Source organism: Peromyscus californicus, unplaced genomic scaffold (genome assembly GCF_007827085.1).
Source record: "Peromyscus californicus insignis strain IS unplaced genomic scaffold, ASM782708v3 Scaffold_4__1_contigs__length_199733344, whole genome shotgun sequence".
NCBI classification, from domain to species: domain Eukaryota; kingdom Metazoa; phylum Chordata; class Mammalia; order Rodentia; family Cricetidae; genus Peromyscus; species Peromyscus californicus.
The window spans coordinates 83,343,556-83,360,795 of NW_026294562.1; the positions used below are offsets into that span (position 1 = coordinate 83,343,556).

At 44.8% G+C, this 17,240-nt stretch overlaps 1 protein-coding gene across 1 annotated transcript in view; it reads left to right on the forward strand.

Moving 5' to 3' along the window:
• The first annotated feature begins 3,716 nt into the window (after positions 1-3,716).
• The window catches only part of Dnah3 (dynein axonemal heavy chain 3), a 173,785-nt gene continuing 160,261 nt past the window's right edge, over positions 3,717-17,240 (forward strand). The window contains 7 exon segments of the mRNA XM_052711765.1: positions 3,717-4,194; positions 8,677-8,781; positions 9,314-9,536; positions 11,887-11,959; positions 12,423-12,597; positions 13,326-13,515; positions 15,412-15,607. Of these exon segments, the coding sequence (XP_052567725.1) occupies positions 4,165-4,194; positions 8,677-8,781; positions 9,314-9,536; positions 11,887-11,959; positions 12,423-12,597; positions 13,326-13,515; positions 15,412-15,607 (992 nt within the window). The 5' untranslated portion in view covers positions 3,717-4,164.

Below are 17,240 nucleotides of genomic sequence, written 5' to 3' on the forward strand. Positions count from 1 at the left end.
CCCCATCTCAGAGCCCAAGTCTATCTGTGGCTGTGTGGTGTTGGTGACCTTACCTCTCATAGGGGAGCATGGGGAAACAAAGGTGTGTCTCTGAAGTTTTTAATTTCAGACACTCTTGTCCGGCTACATGCACTTTCTGTAGCTGCAGTATGATACATTTCCCACCCGGGGGGGGGGGGGGGGGGGGGGGGGGGGGATGGGCTTGTTTTCCTTAGACCATCAGGCCCTGGTAGATACTGCTGTGGAAAATGGGGACTTCTTTGGGATTTCAGCTTAAGGGTGCCATCTAGGGGCACCTCTTTGAATCCTCTGCCTCCCCCCACCAACAGCATTTATTTTTAAAGGTCAGTAGGTTTTGCTTTTCCTGGAGTGTCACTGCCTCTTCTACAATACCTTGTGTTTCTCATCGGGGGGTCTAGCATCTCTGTAGCATCGAGAACTTGGCTCTTGGTTAACGTTCAAAGGATTCATAAAATAAACCCCTGTGAAGCCTCTCCGAGCTTTCCCAGAGTTTTCTACAGCAATGGACTGAATAGTTTTATCCCTTTGTCCCTCAGTGTGATGGTATTAGGAGGCGGGGAACTTTGGGAAGCCATTAGGTAAGAAGATGAATGGGATTAATGCCTTATAAAGGGGGGAGGGGGAGAGTTTTCTTGCCTCTTTCTACTAGGGGAGAGCAGAATAAAAATCTGGCAGTCTAGAATCCTCCCTGTAATCTCGCCATGTTGACATTCAAACTTCCATCCTTTTGAACTATGAGAAATAGTTTCTTGTTTTTCTTTGTTTTGTTTTGTTTTGAGGTTGTTTATTTGAATAAGCCACTCAGACTTCAGCCCTTTGTGATAGTAACCCCAATGAGCTAACACACTTGTCCTGGTTAAGCAATTCTTCCTCAGTCCTCTAAGATCTACTCTGACTGCTGGCTCTAAAGAATAGGAAATGGGGAGGGGGAGCAATTCTTTAACAATGAATTGACTCTGTTACTAGCCAGAGCCAGAACATGACCTAAATCCAGCTGACCTCTCCTCCCTAGGTTGCCAGATTTAGAAATTTGCCTGAAACTATAAGACTCTCAGTTAAATTCCTTTATGAGGCAAACAACTTATAACTTCTTGCTATAAGCATGTCTTATATGTATTTGGGGTATATTTATTTTAAAAGGTATTTTTGCCTTAGAAAAATGCTTACCTGAAATTCTGAGTCACTTGGCAACCCTGGGGATTTGGAGCTGAGGACAATGAGGGTCTTAAGGCTGACATCATTTCTTAAAAATAAACAGACAAGTGCCCTGAGAGATTAGTTCTCTCTCTCCCTCTTCCTTCCCCTGCCCCTTCTTCCATCCCCCCCTCTTCCTTTCCCATCTCTTTTCTCTTTTTGGAGACATGGTCTCACTTTTAGCCCAGCCTGGCTCTCATCGTTCCTCAGTCTACACATAAGTTTTTAACTAAAGCCGTGATCAGTTTTCATAACCACATTCAAGTCCCAATTTTGCTGTTGACCTATTGGAGTGACTGTAGGCAGGTTGCTTGGTTAGTTAGTTGGTTGGATGGTTGGTTAGTTTAGTGTCTATATTCCCAAACAAAAAAAATTGGGAAAATGAGACTTTCTCTTACATTGTTGAGAAGATGCCCTTTATGTAGTGGGCATGAATACCAGCCGATCACATGTCAGTAAACAGGTCTTCTTGTTTTAATGCCCGTGAACATAACTAGTTTTTAAAGCATATTAAATTTCAGATGGAGCCTATCTTGCTCCACAGGAGGCCATGGACTCATTAGTAACATACTCATCTCTTTCCACTTTTCACATACATGGATGAGAGTCTCTCAGACGTGCAATTCACTGATACAAAGGGCTGACTCTAATCACTCTATGTTTGTGTGTGTGCTGGGCGTCAAATCCAGACCTTGTGTGTGATAGGCAAGTGCTCTACTACACTTGAGCCACAGCCCAGACCCTCTACATACTTTATGGTAAGAAACATGAGCATAAGGGATGAAGACAGTCAGGTTATGTGGTGATATTGTGTGCCCCAATATATTGTGCACTCTAATAAACTTATCTGGGGTCAGAGAACAGAACAGCCACTAGACAGACATAGAGGCCAGAAAATGGTGGCACACACACTTTTAATCCTAGCGTTCTGGAGGCAGAGATCCATTTGGATCTCTGTAAGTTCAAAGCCACACTGGAAACAGCCAGGCATGGTGACACACACCTTTAATCCCAGGAAGTGATGGCAGGAAGCAGAAGGGTTTATAAGGCGTGAGGACCAGGAACTAGGCTGGTTAAGCTTTTAGCTTTTAGCAGCAGTTCAGCTGAGATCCATTCGGATGAGGATTCAGAGGCTTTCAGTCTGAGGAAACAGGATCAGCTGAAGAATTGGCAAGGTGAGGCTAGCTGTGGCTGGTTCTGTTTCTCTGATCATTCAGCGTTCACCCCAATACCTGGCTCCGGGTTTGTTTTTATTAATAAGACCTTGTAAGATTCGTGTTACAAGGTTATTTTGAAGTATAGAGAGCCAAATCTTGACTGTAAAGTGAGAAAAAAAGAAACCGAAGGAACTGCAAACGTTTGTGCCCTGGGCAGTTGTTCTATAGAAAGAACAGTAAAAAAGCTTCGTTCTGTAGCTGCTCTGATTAGGACAAGCTAAGGTTGGAAAACTATGCATCTCTGCATTGGTTTCCTCCCGATAAAATAGGAACATCATGAAGTTAAGGAGGAAACTGGATGAAGAAACAGACAGGCACCATAGCGTACTGAAAGAGCTTGATAAGTCTAACTTGGTTTTCAGAGAATTTTGAAAGCAACCATGTGATAAGTGCTCTGAATGTGGAGGCCGTGGTGGATCTTAGGTACTCATGTGTGAGAGTATATGTGCTTGGGTGCCTGTAACTATAATATTGGTGCTAGTCACAACATTCACAAAGAACCTATTGCATTGAGTGACAAGAGTATCCCAACCTGCTCTGGACAGACAGCTACACCTGCTGGGGGTGTAGGTCAGTCGGTAGAGTGTTAGCCTAGCAGGCACTGGGACTGATCTTCAGTCCTACATAAACTAAGTATGGGGGCTTCACACCTGTAATTCCAGCACTAAGGAGATGGAAGCAAATGATCAGAAGTTGAAGGTTATCTTCAAACCCTGTCTTGAAATGTGTGTGTGTGTGTGTGTGTGTGTGTGTGTGTGTGTGTGTGTGTGTGTGTAAAAGTCACAGGCAAATCAGGGTGAATTTACAGTGTGCAAACTGTTTTAGATGTATTAGCTCACTAAACTTGCAAACAAACCTGATGAGGTGGGTACTGACAATATTACCAGCAAATGGTAGGGAATTTGTACACGAAAGCTGACACATTCACTTGACACAAGCTGCACATTACTTAACGGGAAGCTCAGGAATTAGATCTGTTAGACCAGTCCAACTCTAGACTTCAGGGACTCAACCACCAGCCTCTGTGCCTTTAGACCTCTCCAAGATTGTGGTCTCTTATTGCTACATTCCAGGGCCGTTACTAAACACCTTCTCAAATTCCCTTCTGTCACTACAAAGAGTGACAGCCTCCTAAAGAGAGCCAGCAGGTCAAGCCCAGTCTTGTGCTGAAGCATGGAAGAGGCCCCTCCTCTTAGCAACAGACGCTAAAGCCTGGTTACCCACCACAGGGCCTGGGGACACACTTCATTACTGTTAAAACTGCTCAGGGAAGAGGGGGAATAGTCTAGGCTCCCAGGGGTGTTATTTGGGATAGCAAGCTCCCACTTCTGTATATTAATATGTGACGGTGCTTCAATTTTGTCCTCTGCAGAGACTTCAGGCTGTTCTAGGAAGTTCCAAGAAACCTACTGAAAAGAAACGAAGAGCAAATCCTGCAAGGAGTGGGGACTAGAGGAAGACTCCTGGAGAATGCCATGCTACCTCTTCATTCTGTGTCTTTCCTTCTCTCCCTTTCTGCCAGAGAACTCCCTGGGATACCAAGGTCTATGACATCAGAGAAGCAGCTCTGTGTCAGAGCTTCCAGAGCGTATGAAAATTCTGCTGCTGGCATTGTCCCCATTCTGCTCTAAGGAATCACAGATTTCAAAGCAGCTGGATGGGAGAGACTGATCCTCGGAGAAACTGAGAACTCCTTAGTCTTTCTTTAATAGGTACAATTAGAACAGGCACCATGAGCTACACTGATTGCTCATCTCAGAAGGTGGGTATGATATTTAAGGTGTGTTTTTCTGTACTTGTGTCTTCAACATGAAGGGAATTGAGAGTGTGGGGGAGGAGGGACATTTCACACAGAGAGATTGTCATGTTAGATTCCTTTGACCTAGAAAGTGTGTTGATCACATTTTTCAATTCTACTCTGAAATTTTGCAGGTAGAACCTGTTGTTCATTTCCCTTCCAATGCCATCAGACCACACATTCCAGCAGACAGGTCCCACCTTCTGGAGTACACTCTGACATAGTCTTAGGGCTGGGGACATGATGGTTCAATGGATAAGAGCGCTTACTGCACAGCATGAGGACTTGAATTCATCCCCCAGACCTGTGTTTAAATAGGTGTGGATGCATGTAGCTGTAACCCCAGCACTGGGGGTTAGGGTCAGAGGCAGTCATTGCTGGGGCTTACTGGCCACCAGCTTAGTTCCAGGTTCAGTGATAAACCTGGTCTCAAGGGAACAAGATGGAAAGGGACAGAGCAAGATATTTGACACCTGCTCTGGCTTCTGCCTATACATGGGCATGCACACCCTTACATACATTACTAATTTTAAAAAAATGTTTAATTTTAAAAAGTCTCAGATAGGCATGGAAGTACCTTGTAGTCTTACCACTTGGGAGACTGAGGCAAGAGGATTGTGTATTCCAAGGCAATCTGGACGATGTGGTCTCAAAACAAGAACAACCTTATGAGAAATCAGAGTCTTGGCCCTGATTTGGATTGATCCAGATTTGGAGTGTCATGGTGGAGAGCCATGAGAGCTCTATTTTTAAGTTGGGGTAGAATGGTTCTGGTGTAGCAGGTCAACGCAAGCCATCATGTGTAATCTGAAATAAACTGTCTGAACTGGGTATGCTGGTTTATGCCAGTAGTCTCTGCACTTGGGAAGCCAAGCAGCTGAGACCAGCCTGAGGTGCTAGTAGACTCCACCTTAAAAATGAACAAATAAGCAAACAGACTGCCCCAGAGTAATAGTTCTGCCCAATCCACATGCAAGAATCTTGGATAAAAAAAAGGCAGGAGGCCAAGACTTGAAGTACCCAGAGGAGCATTTAAAGTAGGAACCTTATAAAATTAGATCTGTTACATATCCAAGCCCATGCTCTCAAATGAAAACTCCCCAAAACTTATCAAAGAAGACACTGGGACATTCATGCTGTTAGCACACCATTTTGTATAGTAGGAAGCTGTTACGGTACTCCCCATTTCCTCCCATCAAGAGTGCTCCCTCAGAGAATTCCTAGCCAGAAACAGTCAAGAAAATGCTCCATTGTGTTGTGGAATTGATTCCTTCCTACGTGTTCTGTCCTGTTCATCATGTTTCTGTCCCACGGGCTTCTCTGTGGATGTCTTGGTCTGAGCCCATGAACTAGCTTAAAGATGAACGTGTTTCTGTAGAGGTTCTCATCTTCTGCCAACTGCCTCATATTTGCTTTTTTTCATAAGCCCAAGAAAGGCTTCTCTGTCTGCTTGTGGGGTATGGTGTCTCTCTTCTCTGTCCTGAGCTTTCTGAGTCAGCTAGCTGTCTTTGTGTCTACCTCTAGACTGACCCTTTCTCAGGATGGGAAGATAGACCTAAAATTCAGTGTGCCTCACACCTCAGAGGATCTCTGGGTTCAGGCAACCAAGAAGTCAAGTTAGACACAGGGTTTCCACTGACGTCACCAAGATGCTTCTCTTTCTGGTGATTTTGCCAGCTTCTATTTTGCATTATTTTAAAGCACATTTTCCCCATGTGAGGCAGAGATGACTGTGGGAATTCTGAGCATAAGCTGCCTCTCAATTAATGACACTAATGAAAGGTGTGGCTTTCTCTGGAGCTCTGACAAAAGTCTGAGGAAATACTCTGGTCAAACGCTTGGCTCACATGCCGCCCTCTAGCCAATCACCATGGATAGGAAAATGGAGCCATATGATTGGTCTCATGCCCAGAGCCAGAGGCTAAGACCAGCCACATTGTGCCACATGGATTGAAATTGGAGTAGACCAGGTTTTCCCACCAGGTCTGTATTCTACTTCCGGTGGGAGGATTAACTTTCCTATTAGCACTGAAATCAGGGTTACTCCACAGTGAACAGAAACACAGTTACCAAGACCCCTCCCAGATAATGTTAACATTCTCCCTGACTCCACAAGGTCAGGGCTTTTGCGTTCAATTGCTCCTTCCTGCTCTTGTGACTTACTCAAGATGTTCGGGTTTGCTGGTGTTTGTTGCTCTTTGAATGAAGATTTTTATTTAAAACGGATTTTAAAATCTAGGCCAAAGGAGAGCTTGCCACTGACCACAAATTCCTCTTGCTTGCAATGACACAATGCAGACAGCCCTGTCGATACATGTCTTATAGCTGGGACCTTAAAAGAAATAATGAATGCCTTCATAGCCTTGAAAGTGCCCTGACCAGACTCTTCTTTGGTTGGTACTGTACTTGCTTTGGATGACCAAATTCGTTTCCAGTTGACTCTGGAGCTTTTCCTGTTTTGTTTGCCTCATTGATCAGATCTGGCATGGATTTCATTCATCAAGGAGGGAAGACAACTGCTTAGCTCTCAGGTCCTTGAGGTTGAGGTTGAGGACAAAGAGGCCGCTGTGATTTAGACCAGCATATTAAAACTGGGTATGATAGTTCATGACTGAAATCCCAACACTTTGGAGGCTGAGACAGGAGGATTTTGAGTTTGTGGCCAGCCTGAGTTATGAGTCCCTATCTCAAAAAAAAATAATTAAATAAACAATATAAAAAGTCAGTATACTTAGTTCTGTAAGATGAAAATAACAAGGTCATTGGTTCTCAAGAGCATCAGGCTTGCAGTGGGGACCAAGCAGCTCTACTCTGAATAAGTATCCATTGGCCAACCACTGGTAATAGTCTTTGAGAAACACTGAATTGGGCTGTGAGATCAGTGAACCCATTCCATGTTTTCAAAGATCTCAAGCTAAAAGTACCTCTATGATCATGGCTTTGCCTGTTCTCATTTAATTTTTGGTCCCATGGCCAAAGTCCTAGTAATTTGCCATGTAAAGGGTTCTTGCCATTCCTGATATTGCTGGGGTGAAGGGTGATGCATGTTTAAAAGCTACTGCCCTAGAAGGCAAGTCTGCCTCTTGGTGTCTGGGATGTGTTACATACCATTCTGGCTCTTGATTTGATCAGCTAGAATGGGACTGCCACCAAAAGTCCCTTAAGGTTTTGCACGCCTGACATATAATCATTTGGATTTTGGGTAGACAATGTTGCTTATTTAATGATACAGGAGCTCCAGGGGAGTTAAATGGAGGTTAGGGGTTATCAGTGAGGGGTTAGTTAGGCTTGGTGATTCATGACTAATAGGGAATCCTATGCCCCTCTTCCACTCCAACCTGCACCAGTAATACAGCAATGTTGCATGCCATAATTTGCAGATCCAAGTAAATAAAAATCTCTATCACAATGTCCCATCTCACACCAGAGCTAGTCTATAGTCACATTCTAGGGCTAAAGTCAGAACCAACATTGGCCTTGAAAGTAAAGAACAGCAGAACCTCCCCATCAGTACAGCAGTGTCTCTACCACAGCCTCAGACACAATGCTGAGTCTTCAGACAAAAACCTCACACAATGCTGTGCAGCCTACACCCACTTTCAGCTCTGTTCAGGGGAGGCACGTGGGCACTGAAAGTGACCGTGGCTGTCCATCCCCATCTGAGGCTCACACCCAAATGTACACTGACTGATGAAAGGGGACTCCCACAACCATGCTTTCTGAGGAAATCACAGAGAGTTGCTTACATGCTTGTTAAACATGCGAAAGTTAACAAGCCATTGCCTGAGTATGATTTTAATCAAAATATTGAATATGTGAAATGCAAGAGTCGACTTTTAAAAGCTATCCACTTTGGGGGCCCGACAAGATGGCTCAGCAGGTCAAGGAGCTTGTCCTGCAAGCTTGGTGACATGGGTTCAATCCCTAGAACTCACATAAAAGTGGAAGGAGAGAATCAATTCCACAAAGTTGTCCACTGATTTCCAACACACAAGATGCCATGGCACACCCCCCCACATCATGCACACACACACACACACACACACACACACACACACACACACACACACACATACATACACACCATGCACACACTCAATACTACTACTACTACTAATAATAATAATAATAAATGAATAAAAATGAAAGGAAGTTCACTTTTAATCCTACCCAGGGTTGGATAGGAGGCACACTCAAAGCTTGGGGTTTTCCTGAAGGGTGGGGAAAATAAACAGATTGTCTGTAAAAGAAAAGCCAGAGAGGAGATGCTGTAGAACAGACAGACTGATGATTTAAATACATAAATATTCCTGTGTAACGGATGGAGGGGCCTGAACAGCACTGTGTGCATAAGACTTCTGGGGACCTCTGCAGTTCTCACCCTCTCCAGAGGCCCAGAAATCTCTCCCAATTCCTGAAGAGAGCCTTTGTTCTCATTTCCCACAGCTTGCCAAAAATGACTCCATACATCATATGAGCCGCTCCCAGGCTAGGCCAGAGCTGCCCCCTCTGCCTGTGTCTGCAAATGAGGAGCCATCTGAACTTTATGAGGTGAGTACCCATGGCTGCCTGCTCTTCTGCTGAGGAAGAAGATCCAGGGAACACACCTCGCCTGTGTAGGTATTCGTTTGGGTTCTAGTGAATGCAAACAGTTTTGGCAAGTGGGACTAATAGCTCTCATCACTTAGTCATCAGAAAACGCTGCAGCAGTATGAGTAGAGAGGTTTGTGTTAGGATGAAAGTGTGTTTGCGTTTGGCCTTGCCATTTTCCCACTGTGTTACAGAGATCTACTTCAGGATCTTCACTTGTAAAGTGAGAGTCGTTACATGCCTCTCACTACCATGTCCATGAAGAATAAAAGTTTATTGTCCCCTAACTCTTGGGTGTTGAATGCCAGTTGTTTTCCTTGACTTCATAAATCTTCCACTGGGCAGAGAAGTATCCATGCACTATGTGTTTCCCCGGGTGTGCAGAAGGTAGAAACACAGCACACAGCATGTGAAACTCCATCTCAGCTGGAGCAGAGCCCAGGCTCACAGAGATGTCTCTGACTGTGTCTCCTTTACATTATTCTCCTTGCAGACTGTCATGTCTCACAGTTTTTATCCCCCCTTGATGCAACGTACATCCTGGACCCTGGCTGTGCCCTTCAAAGAACAGGACTGCCACCGTGGACCCAGTGACTCCATTGGCAACAACTATTCCTTGACGGCCCGGGACATGAAACTGAAAGACCTGCTGAAGGTTTACCAACCAGTCACCATCAATGTCCCTAGGGACAAGACCAGTCAGGGGCTACCATTAGGTACTTGTGACAATATGCTGTGTTTTGTGCAGAATGGGGCTTTGAAGTGAAGCTTCTGCTCCTGGGTTTTCATCCTGGCTCTGCCCTTTATTGAACCTAATAGCTTCATAGAGCCTCACTCTTGCCACCTATGAAGTGGAAATTACTGTAATGGCTATGGTTTATGCATCGTTTGCAGACACCAGTACTGTTTAATGTACTTAAACTACCGATGTCTACATCACAGATTACCCCAAAATGTCAAGACTTAAATCAAATCCTATTCGTCATCTCTCTGTGTCTACAGGTGAGATCTTTGTGTTTGGTTTAGTTGAGTAGTTCAAGCTCAAGATCTCTCACAATCATGTAATCAAGGTGCAACCAAGACCATAGTCATCAAAATACACAGAAAGGATTCTCCTCCAGGCTTGCATTCTTGAGTTCTTGACTGTTGGCCATCATCAGTGCCTTGCCACATGGCCTCTCCAGAGGGTAGCTTACACCACAGCTTCTGACTTCCAATGGAGTCAGTAAAAGAGGGAGTAAGACAGAGCCAGTGCCTCAGATACCGTAGAAAATTTTTGAAAATTAACCTTAGAACTAGCACTTTTACCATAGTCTGTTTGTTAAAAATGAATCACCAGGTCCAGCTTCGCATCAAAGTCATATCATGGAGTGGGAATCATAGGAGGGGGTCCATTTTGGAAGCTGTTTACCACAGTGTCTTACAGATATTAACTTATTACATCCCACCAAATATACATATATTTGCTTACAGAACCCTTTTGTGATTTTTGTTAGGTACATTTTGGAGCCACTCATTCTGTCTCAAAAGCTTTCATATTTTCCACTTTTCCCTCTGTGATATACGTGAATTCCTCAGCTGTGACCTTCCAACTCATTAATTTTCTCTTCAGCTCTGCTCAATATTGAATACATGTCTAAAAAGTGCTGCTGGGTTTTTTTTTGTTTCTTTGTGTGTGTGTGTGTGTGTGTGTGTGTGTGTGTGTGTGTGTGTGTGTGTGTGTATGTGTCTGTGTGTGAGTTTGTGTGTGTATCTGTGTGTTTTTTTTGTGTATCTGTGTGTTTGTGTGTGTGTATGTGTCTGTGTGTGTTTGTGTGTGTATCTGTGTGGTATTTTGTGTGTATCTGTGTGTTTGTGTCTGTGTGTGTGTTTGTGTCTGTGTGTGTGTTTGTGTATGTGTCTTTGTGTGTATCTGTGTGTGTGTGTGTCCTAGTTTTATTTCTGTTGTGATAAAAACACCCCAAACCAAAGAACTCAGGGGAAGAAAGGGCTAATTTGGCTCATAACCCCAGATTACAGTCCATTATGACAGGGAGGTCAAAGCAGTAAACTAAGAGCATCACATTCACAGTCAGAACAAAAGGAGACTGAAACATGGGTCTGCTGCATCCTCAGCGAGCTTTCTCGACTTGTAAACAGTCAGGACCAGCCCTTGAAATGGTGCTATCCACCTTCAGAGCTGGTCTTCCCACCCCTGTTAACAATCAAGACAGTCCCCCACAGACAAATCTACAGGCCAGCCTGATCCAGAAAATTCCATTTTCAGATTTCTAACAGGTTCTATTGTGATTTTCCCCCCTAATTTCTTATTCTGTTTTTATGGCACTAGGCCTAAGAATATCATTTGGAGGATTCCTTGAAGTAGTCTTCATCAGTGTTGCTCATTTCTTGAATACACACTCATGTCTCTAGGATGTCATCTTTGCAGATTACTGCTTCAAGGACACAGAGCAAACATTAAATACCCTGGGTAGGAGAGCTCACCTGGAAACTTAGACTTAATGTTCTAATTGCTAATACTATGATTCTTGTTTAAGCCTGTTTGAGTTTTCATAACAAAGTGCATAGTCTGGGTAGCTTAGAAACAACAGAAATACTTTAATCACATTCTGGAAACTGGAAATTCTAAGGAAAAAAAGCAACAAATTCAGTATGTGAAGAGGGCTTATCCTGGTTTAGAAATGCTATATCCTTTTTTTTCTTTTTATTAAAAATTTTTCATACAATATATTTTGATCATTCCCTTCCCCCATTCTCCCAGATCCTCCCTGCCTCCCTACCCATCCAACTCTTTAGAGGTCCTGAGTTCAATTCCCAGCACCTACATGGTGGCTCACAACCATCTGTAATGAGATCTAGCACCCTCTTCTGTATACATAATAAATAAATAAATCTTTAAAAAAAACAAAACAAGAAAAACAATAAGACAAAAATAACAAAACAAAAAACACCCTGCACCCTGCCCCACCTTGTCCACTCCCCTTAATAGTCTCCCAGACATCCTTGCAGACAGAGGATGGCTCAAGGCTTCCCATCCCTGATGTCTTTCTTTCTCCAATCTCACAGTATCTAAACCCTCGTCAGAGCCCACCAAGAAGAAAATGAAGTTCTCCTTCAAAGTCAAGGAAGATGCTGCTGGGTAAGGTGTCACTGTGGGTGCCATGGAACAGAGAAGATTGGACTGGGCAAGTCATATTCTGAAAAGCTGGGCAGTGGTGGCACATGTCTTTAATCCCAGCACTCTGGAGGCAGAGGCAGGTGGAGCTCTGTGAGTTAAAGGCCAGCCTGGTCTACATAGTGAGTTCCAGGACAGCCAGGTCTTCATTGAGAAACCCTGTCTCAAAAAATCTAAAGAAAAAAAAAGTCATATTCTGCTTCTTGGCTTGAAGGCATTATCAGACAGACAGTAGCTCATTTTCCCCACCAATCTTTCAAGCCTCTATGTAGAGTACGTTAATGAACTGAGGAAAGCCAGTGTTCACAGCATGGGAAGTGTTACATATCTGGGCCACCCAAGGCGCATACATTAGACGTCACTAGACGACACAAGGGGGAAGGGATTCCCTTACAATCCTAAGAGCAGAACTGTACCAACCTTTCAGGATGCCCTTGGCCTCCAAACACCCGTCATCCTTGCCCACGAAGTGTAACATGGACACGTGGTCGAGCCACCCAGGAAGCAGACCAATGAGTCCAGAACAACAGATGGATGTGATGTTGCAAGGGGAGATGGAAATAGAACGTAAAGAGAAAAAACCATCCGAGTTAGACCTGGAGGTACTTCCTTACTGGGGCCCTCAACTTGATAAATATTAGCTTGGCATCTGAGTGATTCAAAGCAGTGAATGGCAGAGTCACCTGGGGGAATGTTAAAAGAATCCTGAAGCCCAGACTCCACCACAGACCACTGACTGAGGATTTGCATGTGTGTGTGTTTGTTTCCTCTATGTGAGGGGGAGGGCCATGTGGAGCTGCAGATCTCAGGAACTGGTGGCTTGTGAGTCCCTAGCACATAGCTTCCCATATGGCAGCCCATGGGGTGGGCGGTGGCCAAATTTCTTCAAAACAAGAAAGGACACTCAGTTAAATCTGAATTTCAGATAAACAATGAAGACGGTGTTTTGGTGTGAGTAAACAACTGTGTTCTGTAGTGTTTCCGGCAACCCTATCAATCACAAGCAGACTGCAGCCTGTGAATGTGTTTTGAAAATGGGGAAAATCCCTAATGAGGTAGCTGTGCAACTCCTCTCAGGAAAACTAAAATACTCAGAGATGAGCAGTTGTCTTCTCCTTCAGTGAGAAGCACCTGCCCCATGCAGGTGACCTTGTCACATGCAGTGTGTGTGAAGTGACTGGCTTTGGAAGCATGGTGGCAAGGGACCAAAGTCATGGATGGCTGCTGTGTGAACCGGGGCCCTCCGCTGCTTGGCAGCTGCTTGGCTGGTGGGTGGAACAGGTGCCCACAGCCACTCGGTCGTGACCTCTCCTTGCTTTGTTTATGGAAGAGATATTATTACTACTTGACCAACGGCATCCGAAAAGACATGATTGCCCCTGAGGACGAGGAGGTCATGGTGCGAATTTACAAGCTGATTCCGAAGGTGCTGCTGTCAATCCCATCCCTGGAACCCCTGCAGGTCGCACTCAGGTCCGAGAAGGAGAATGACTACTACTGTAGCCTCATGAAAAGCATCGGTAAGGCTGGGCTTAAGTGGGCACGGAGCTCCTACGGAGCGCACTGCCCTGGCTCTGTGTGTCGGTCACTTTGCTGTTGCTGTGACGAGACGGCGGAAAAAATCAGTTCAGAGGAGGAAGGGTTCATTTTGTCTCGTGGTTTCAGAGGTCTGGGGACACGATCAGCTGCCTCTATTGCTTTTAGGTGGTGATAGAGCAGAGTGTCACACAGGGGCATATGGTGCCATCTGTGCGCTGCTCCCTCATCCCATCCAGGAAGCAGAGAGAGAAAGAGCGTGTGTGTGCTAACAGGCTTCTTCCTTTGGCTTTGGCTCTATGCGGGCTGCCATCCTACTAGATGGCCTGTATCTGTATCCTCAGTTACTGGCTCGCATGCCAGTCACCTCTGGAAACATTCTCACAGACACACCCAGGCGTGCACTGTACTAATCTCTCAGGCATCATTCAGTCCAATCAAACTGACAATCAAGATCAATTCTCGCATGGCCATTTTTTTTTAATCAGTCACCACCCTGATTTCACTGAACTCACCCCAAAATAACCATGTAACTTTTAATTCAAATGTCTCTCCATCCTAGCCACCATCACTAATGTCTCCCTTTGAACTAACCACCTTTGCACAGGCATGCTCGTGCAGACCTTGCTAAAAAAGCAGCTTCTGGTTTAGAAAGAAGTGCATCTTGGGTAATACCCAAGATTCAGTATGAATGACAAGCTTCAGGTGGCTCAGATGTGACAGGTGTTGCGCTGTAGGCACCCACCCTTCAAAACGTGGCTCCAGACCTGCCCCTTCCCCTACAAGGGTGGCTTTTCTCTGCTCCCCTCAGCTGTCCCCTCCTCCTCTGCAGTCCTGGTGCCTCCGCTTTCAGCTCATCCTGGCTCACCAGTCCCCCACCCCACCCCCCGCACTGTGCCTTTGTTTCTCTGCTGCTGTCCTCTCCTATTGGTAGCTTTGGACTCCCTTTTCGGACCCTTAGCTTTTGTATAGTGATGGGTGTATCACTGCTCCTCCTCTGTCCTAAGCCCAGTGTCTTGTACGTCCAGTAGATCACACTAGGAGGCATTTTTAAGGGCAGGTGATATGAGAGAGAAAGGGGAAGGGTGATCCTGTTGTTTTTCTGCCTTGTTGTCACCCCTTTACCAAATGTTTCTGTTCTCCTAACTTTCTGATGAGGTCAGTGTAATAGCTCTTGGTCTGCTGCCGCACAGAACCCATCTCTAAGAACAAACCTGTAAGGTCTTTTGCTCCTAGCTCCAACTTGCTTCTCTAGCCATGTAGCTTCTTCAGCATCGCCACTTGCACCTGATGTGTCTACCACAGCATGGCTCACAGCCCCTTGAGCAGACTGTCTGACACCTTAGCTCCACACACAACATTCCTCTGTCCCCAGAGTTCTTCCGATACTAAGCTCATATTCATTCTTCATGGTGCAGCATAACTGTGGCCCTACCAAGATTTCACCAATCTTTCTTTCCCAACAAAACACATTTGCTATCTAAATTTCCATTTGTAAGTGTCTGGTGCTGCTCGCTGTATTGATTTATGTTTGTGTAATTATCTTGGTGAGAGAAGTCAATTAATCACTAGTGGAGTACCAGCAGGTGCTAATGCACTGTCGCAGGAAAAGGAGGACTCACCCTCAGAATCCAAGTGCTGGACACTGTGAAGTCACACTCCTTCCGGTGAAGTGTCTTCAGAAAGAAAACAGCTTATACCAACAGAATGTCCTCTCCCACTTAAGTCACACCCAATGGATTACCCCTGTCCTGGCCAATGAGGATGCATTTCCAGATGTAAATGGACAGAGACTCATTTCCGTTCTAAGTGTATGAAAGCTAGGAGCACAGGGTGTTTAAAGACCCTGCGTGATAGGGTGACCTCTCTCTCTACTCTAGTTGACTACATCCTCATGGACCCAATGGAGAAGAAAAGGCTGTTCATCGAGAGCATCCCTCGCTTGTTTCCTCACAGAGTGATCCGGGCCCCTGTGCCCTGGCACAATGTCTACCAGAGCGCCAAGAAGTGGAATGAGGAGCATTTGCACACAGTGAACCCCATGATGTACAACCTCAAAGAACTGTGGTTTGCGGAGTAAGACATGGCGCCTGGCCTTTGGGTCCTTTTCTTTACTGTTCTGCACATAAGTGAACCTCTTCAGTATGGCACGGTGACAGTAGCCCTTCTTCTACAGTGGAGTGGGCCCATCAAAGATTCTAGACAGAAAGTGTGTGGGTTGTGAGTGTGAACCTACCTACAGGTATAAGGAGCCCTCCTTTGACTTCCCAAAATACATTTCCCCATCTGTAAGCCCTGGAGCATGGTGGGTATACAGTTTGAGCCATTAAATTCCTGTCCAAATCTTAGCTCTGCTTTGTAGGTAGATGGCTGTGCTACCTCCCATCTCTGGGCTTTGCTTTCTTGGTCTCCAAGGTTGAAATAATAAGAGTTCCTACTTTGGAGGGATGTTAAGAGGAATTAGTAACTCAGCACAAAGTACTTAGTACCTGATAAAACTTAAGTCCGCAAGAGGAATCACTTCCCCATCACCTGCACTGTAGCGCCTGTCACCCTCAATTACAACGCTATGCTTCCTTCTGTTTCTCCTCTTGAGAAGGATGAAGGTTTGGGTCTGTTTTTTCTCCATGGAGTTTATTTGGCAAGCTATGATCTCTCAGTTGTGTTTATCAATAATTACATTCACTGCCAGAATTACAGGAATCAAGATGAGATGGAAGAAGGCCCCTTTTTCCTTTCAAATTTCAAAACTTGAGATATGAAGTTGACTCTTGTTACACATAGAGATTGTTTCCAGGACCCCAGATACTATGGTCCATGAACTCTCAAGTCCCTTAGATAAAATATTCTAGTATTTTCATATAGTCTCATACTTTCCCGTATACTAAAACCATGTCTAGACCAACCAGGCTGTCTAGTACAGTGGAATTGTTATGTGAGTAGTTGTCATAAGGGGTTGCTTAGGAAGTAATTTCAAGAATAAATTCTGTACCTGTTTAGTACAAAAGCAGGGTTTTTTTTTTTTTCAGAATATTTCCCACATGCTGTTGGTTGAATCCAAGCGGGCAGAACCCACAGCGCTGAAAGACCAACTATAAAGCTCACTGTGTTGGCTATTTTCCTGTTGCTGTGGCAGATGCCATGACTAAAAGCAACCTCAGAAAGACAGAGTTTATTATGGCAGTAAAGACATGGCAACAGTCAAAGATAGCATGGCAGCGGGATCAGGAAGCTACTTGATCACATTTCATCCACACACAGGGAACAGAGGGAAGAGTAAGTGGGGTAAGGCTAGACACTCTCAAGCCTCTCCATAGTGACTGTCTTAGTCAGGGTTTCTATTGCTACAGTGAAGCACCATGATCAAAAAGCAAGCTGGGGAAGAAAAGCTTTACTTGGTTTACACTTCCATAACATGATATCACTATTCATCATCAAAGGAAGTCAGAACAGGAACTCAAACAGGGCAGGAAACTGAGGCAGGACCTGATGCAGAGGCCATGGAGGAGTGCTGCTTACTGGCTTGCTCCTCATGACTTGCTCAGCCTGCTTTCTTGTAGAATCTAGGACTACCTGCCCAGTAATGGCACCACCCACAATGGGCTAGGCCCTCCCCTTCAGTCACTAATTAAGAAAATGCCCTACAGCTAGATATGATAGAGGCTTTTTTTTTTTTTTTTTTGGTTTTTCCAGACAGGGTTTCTCTGTG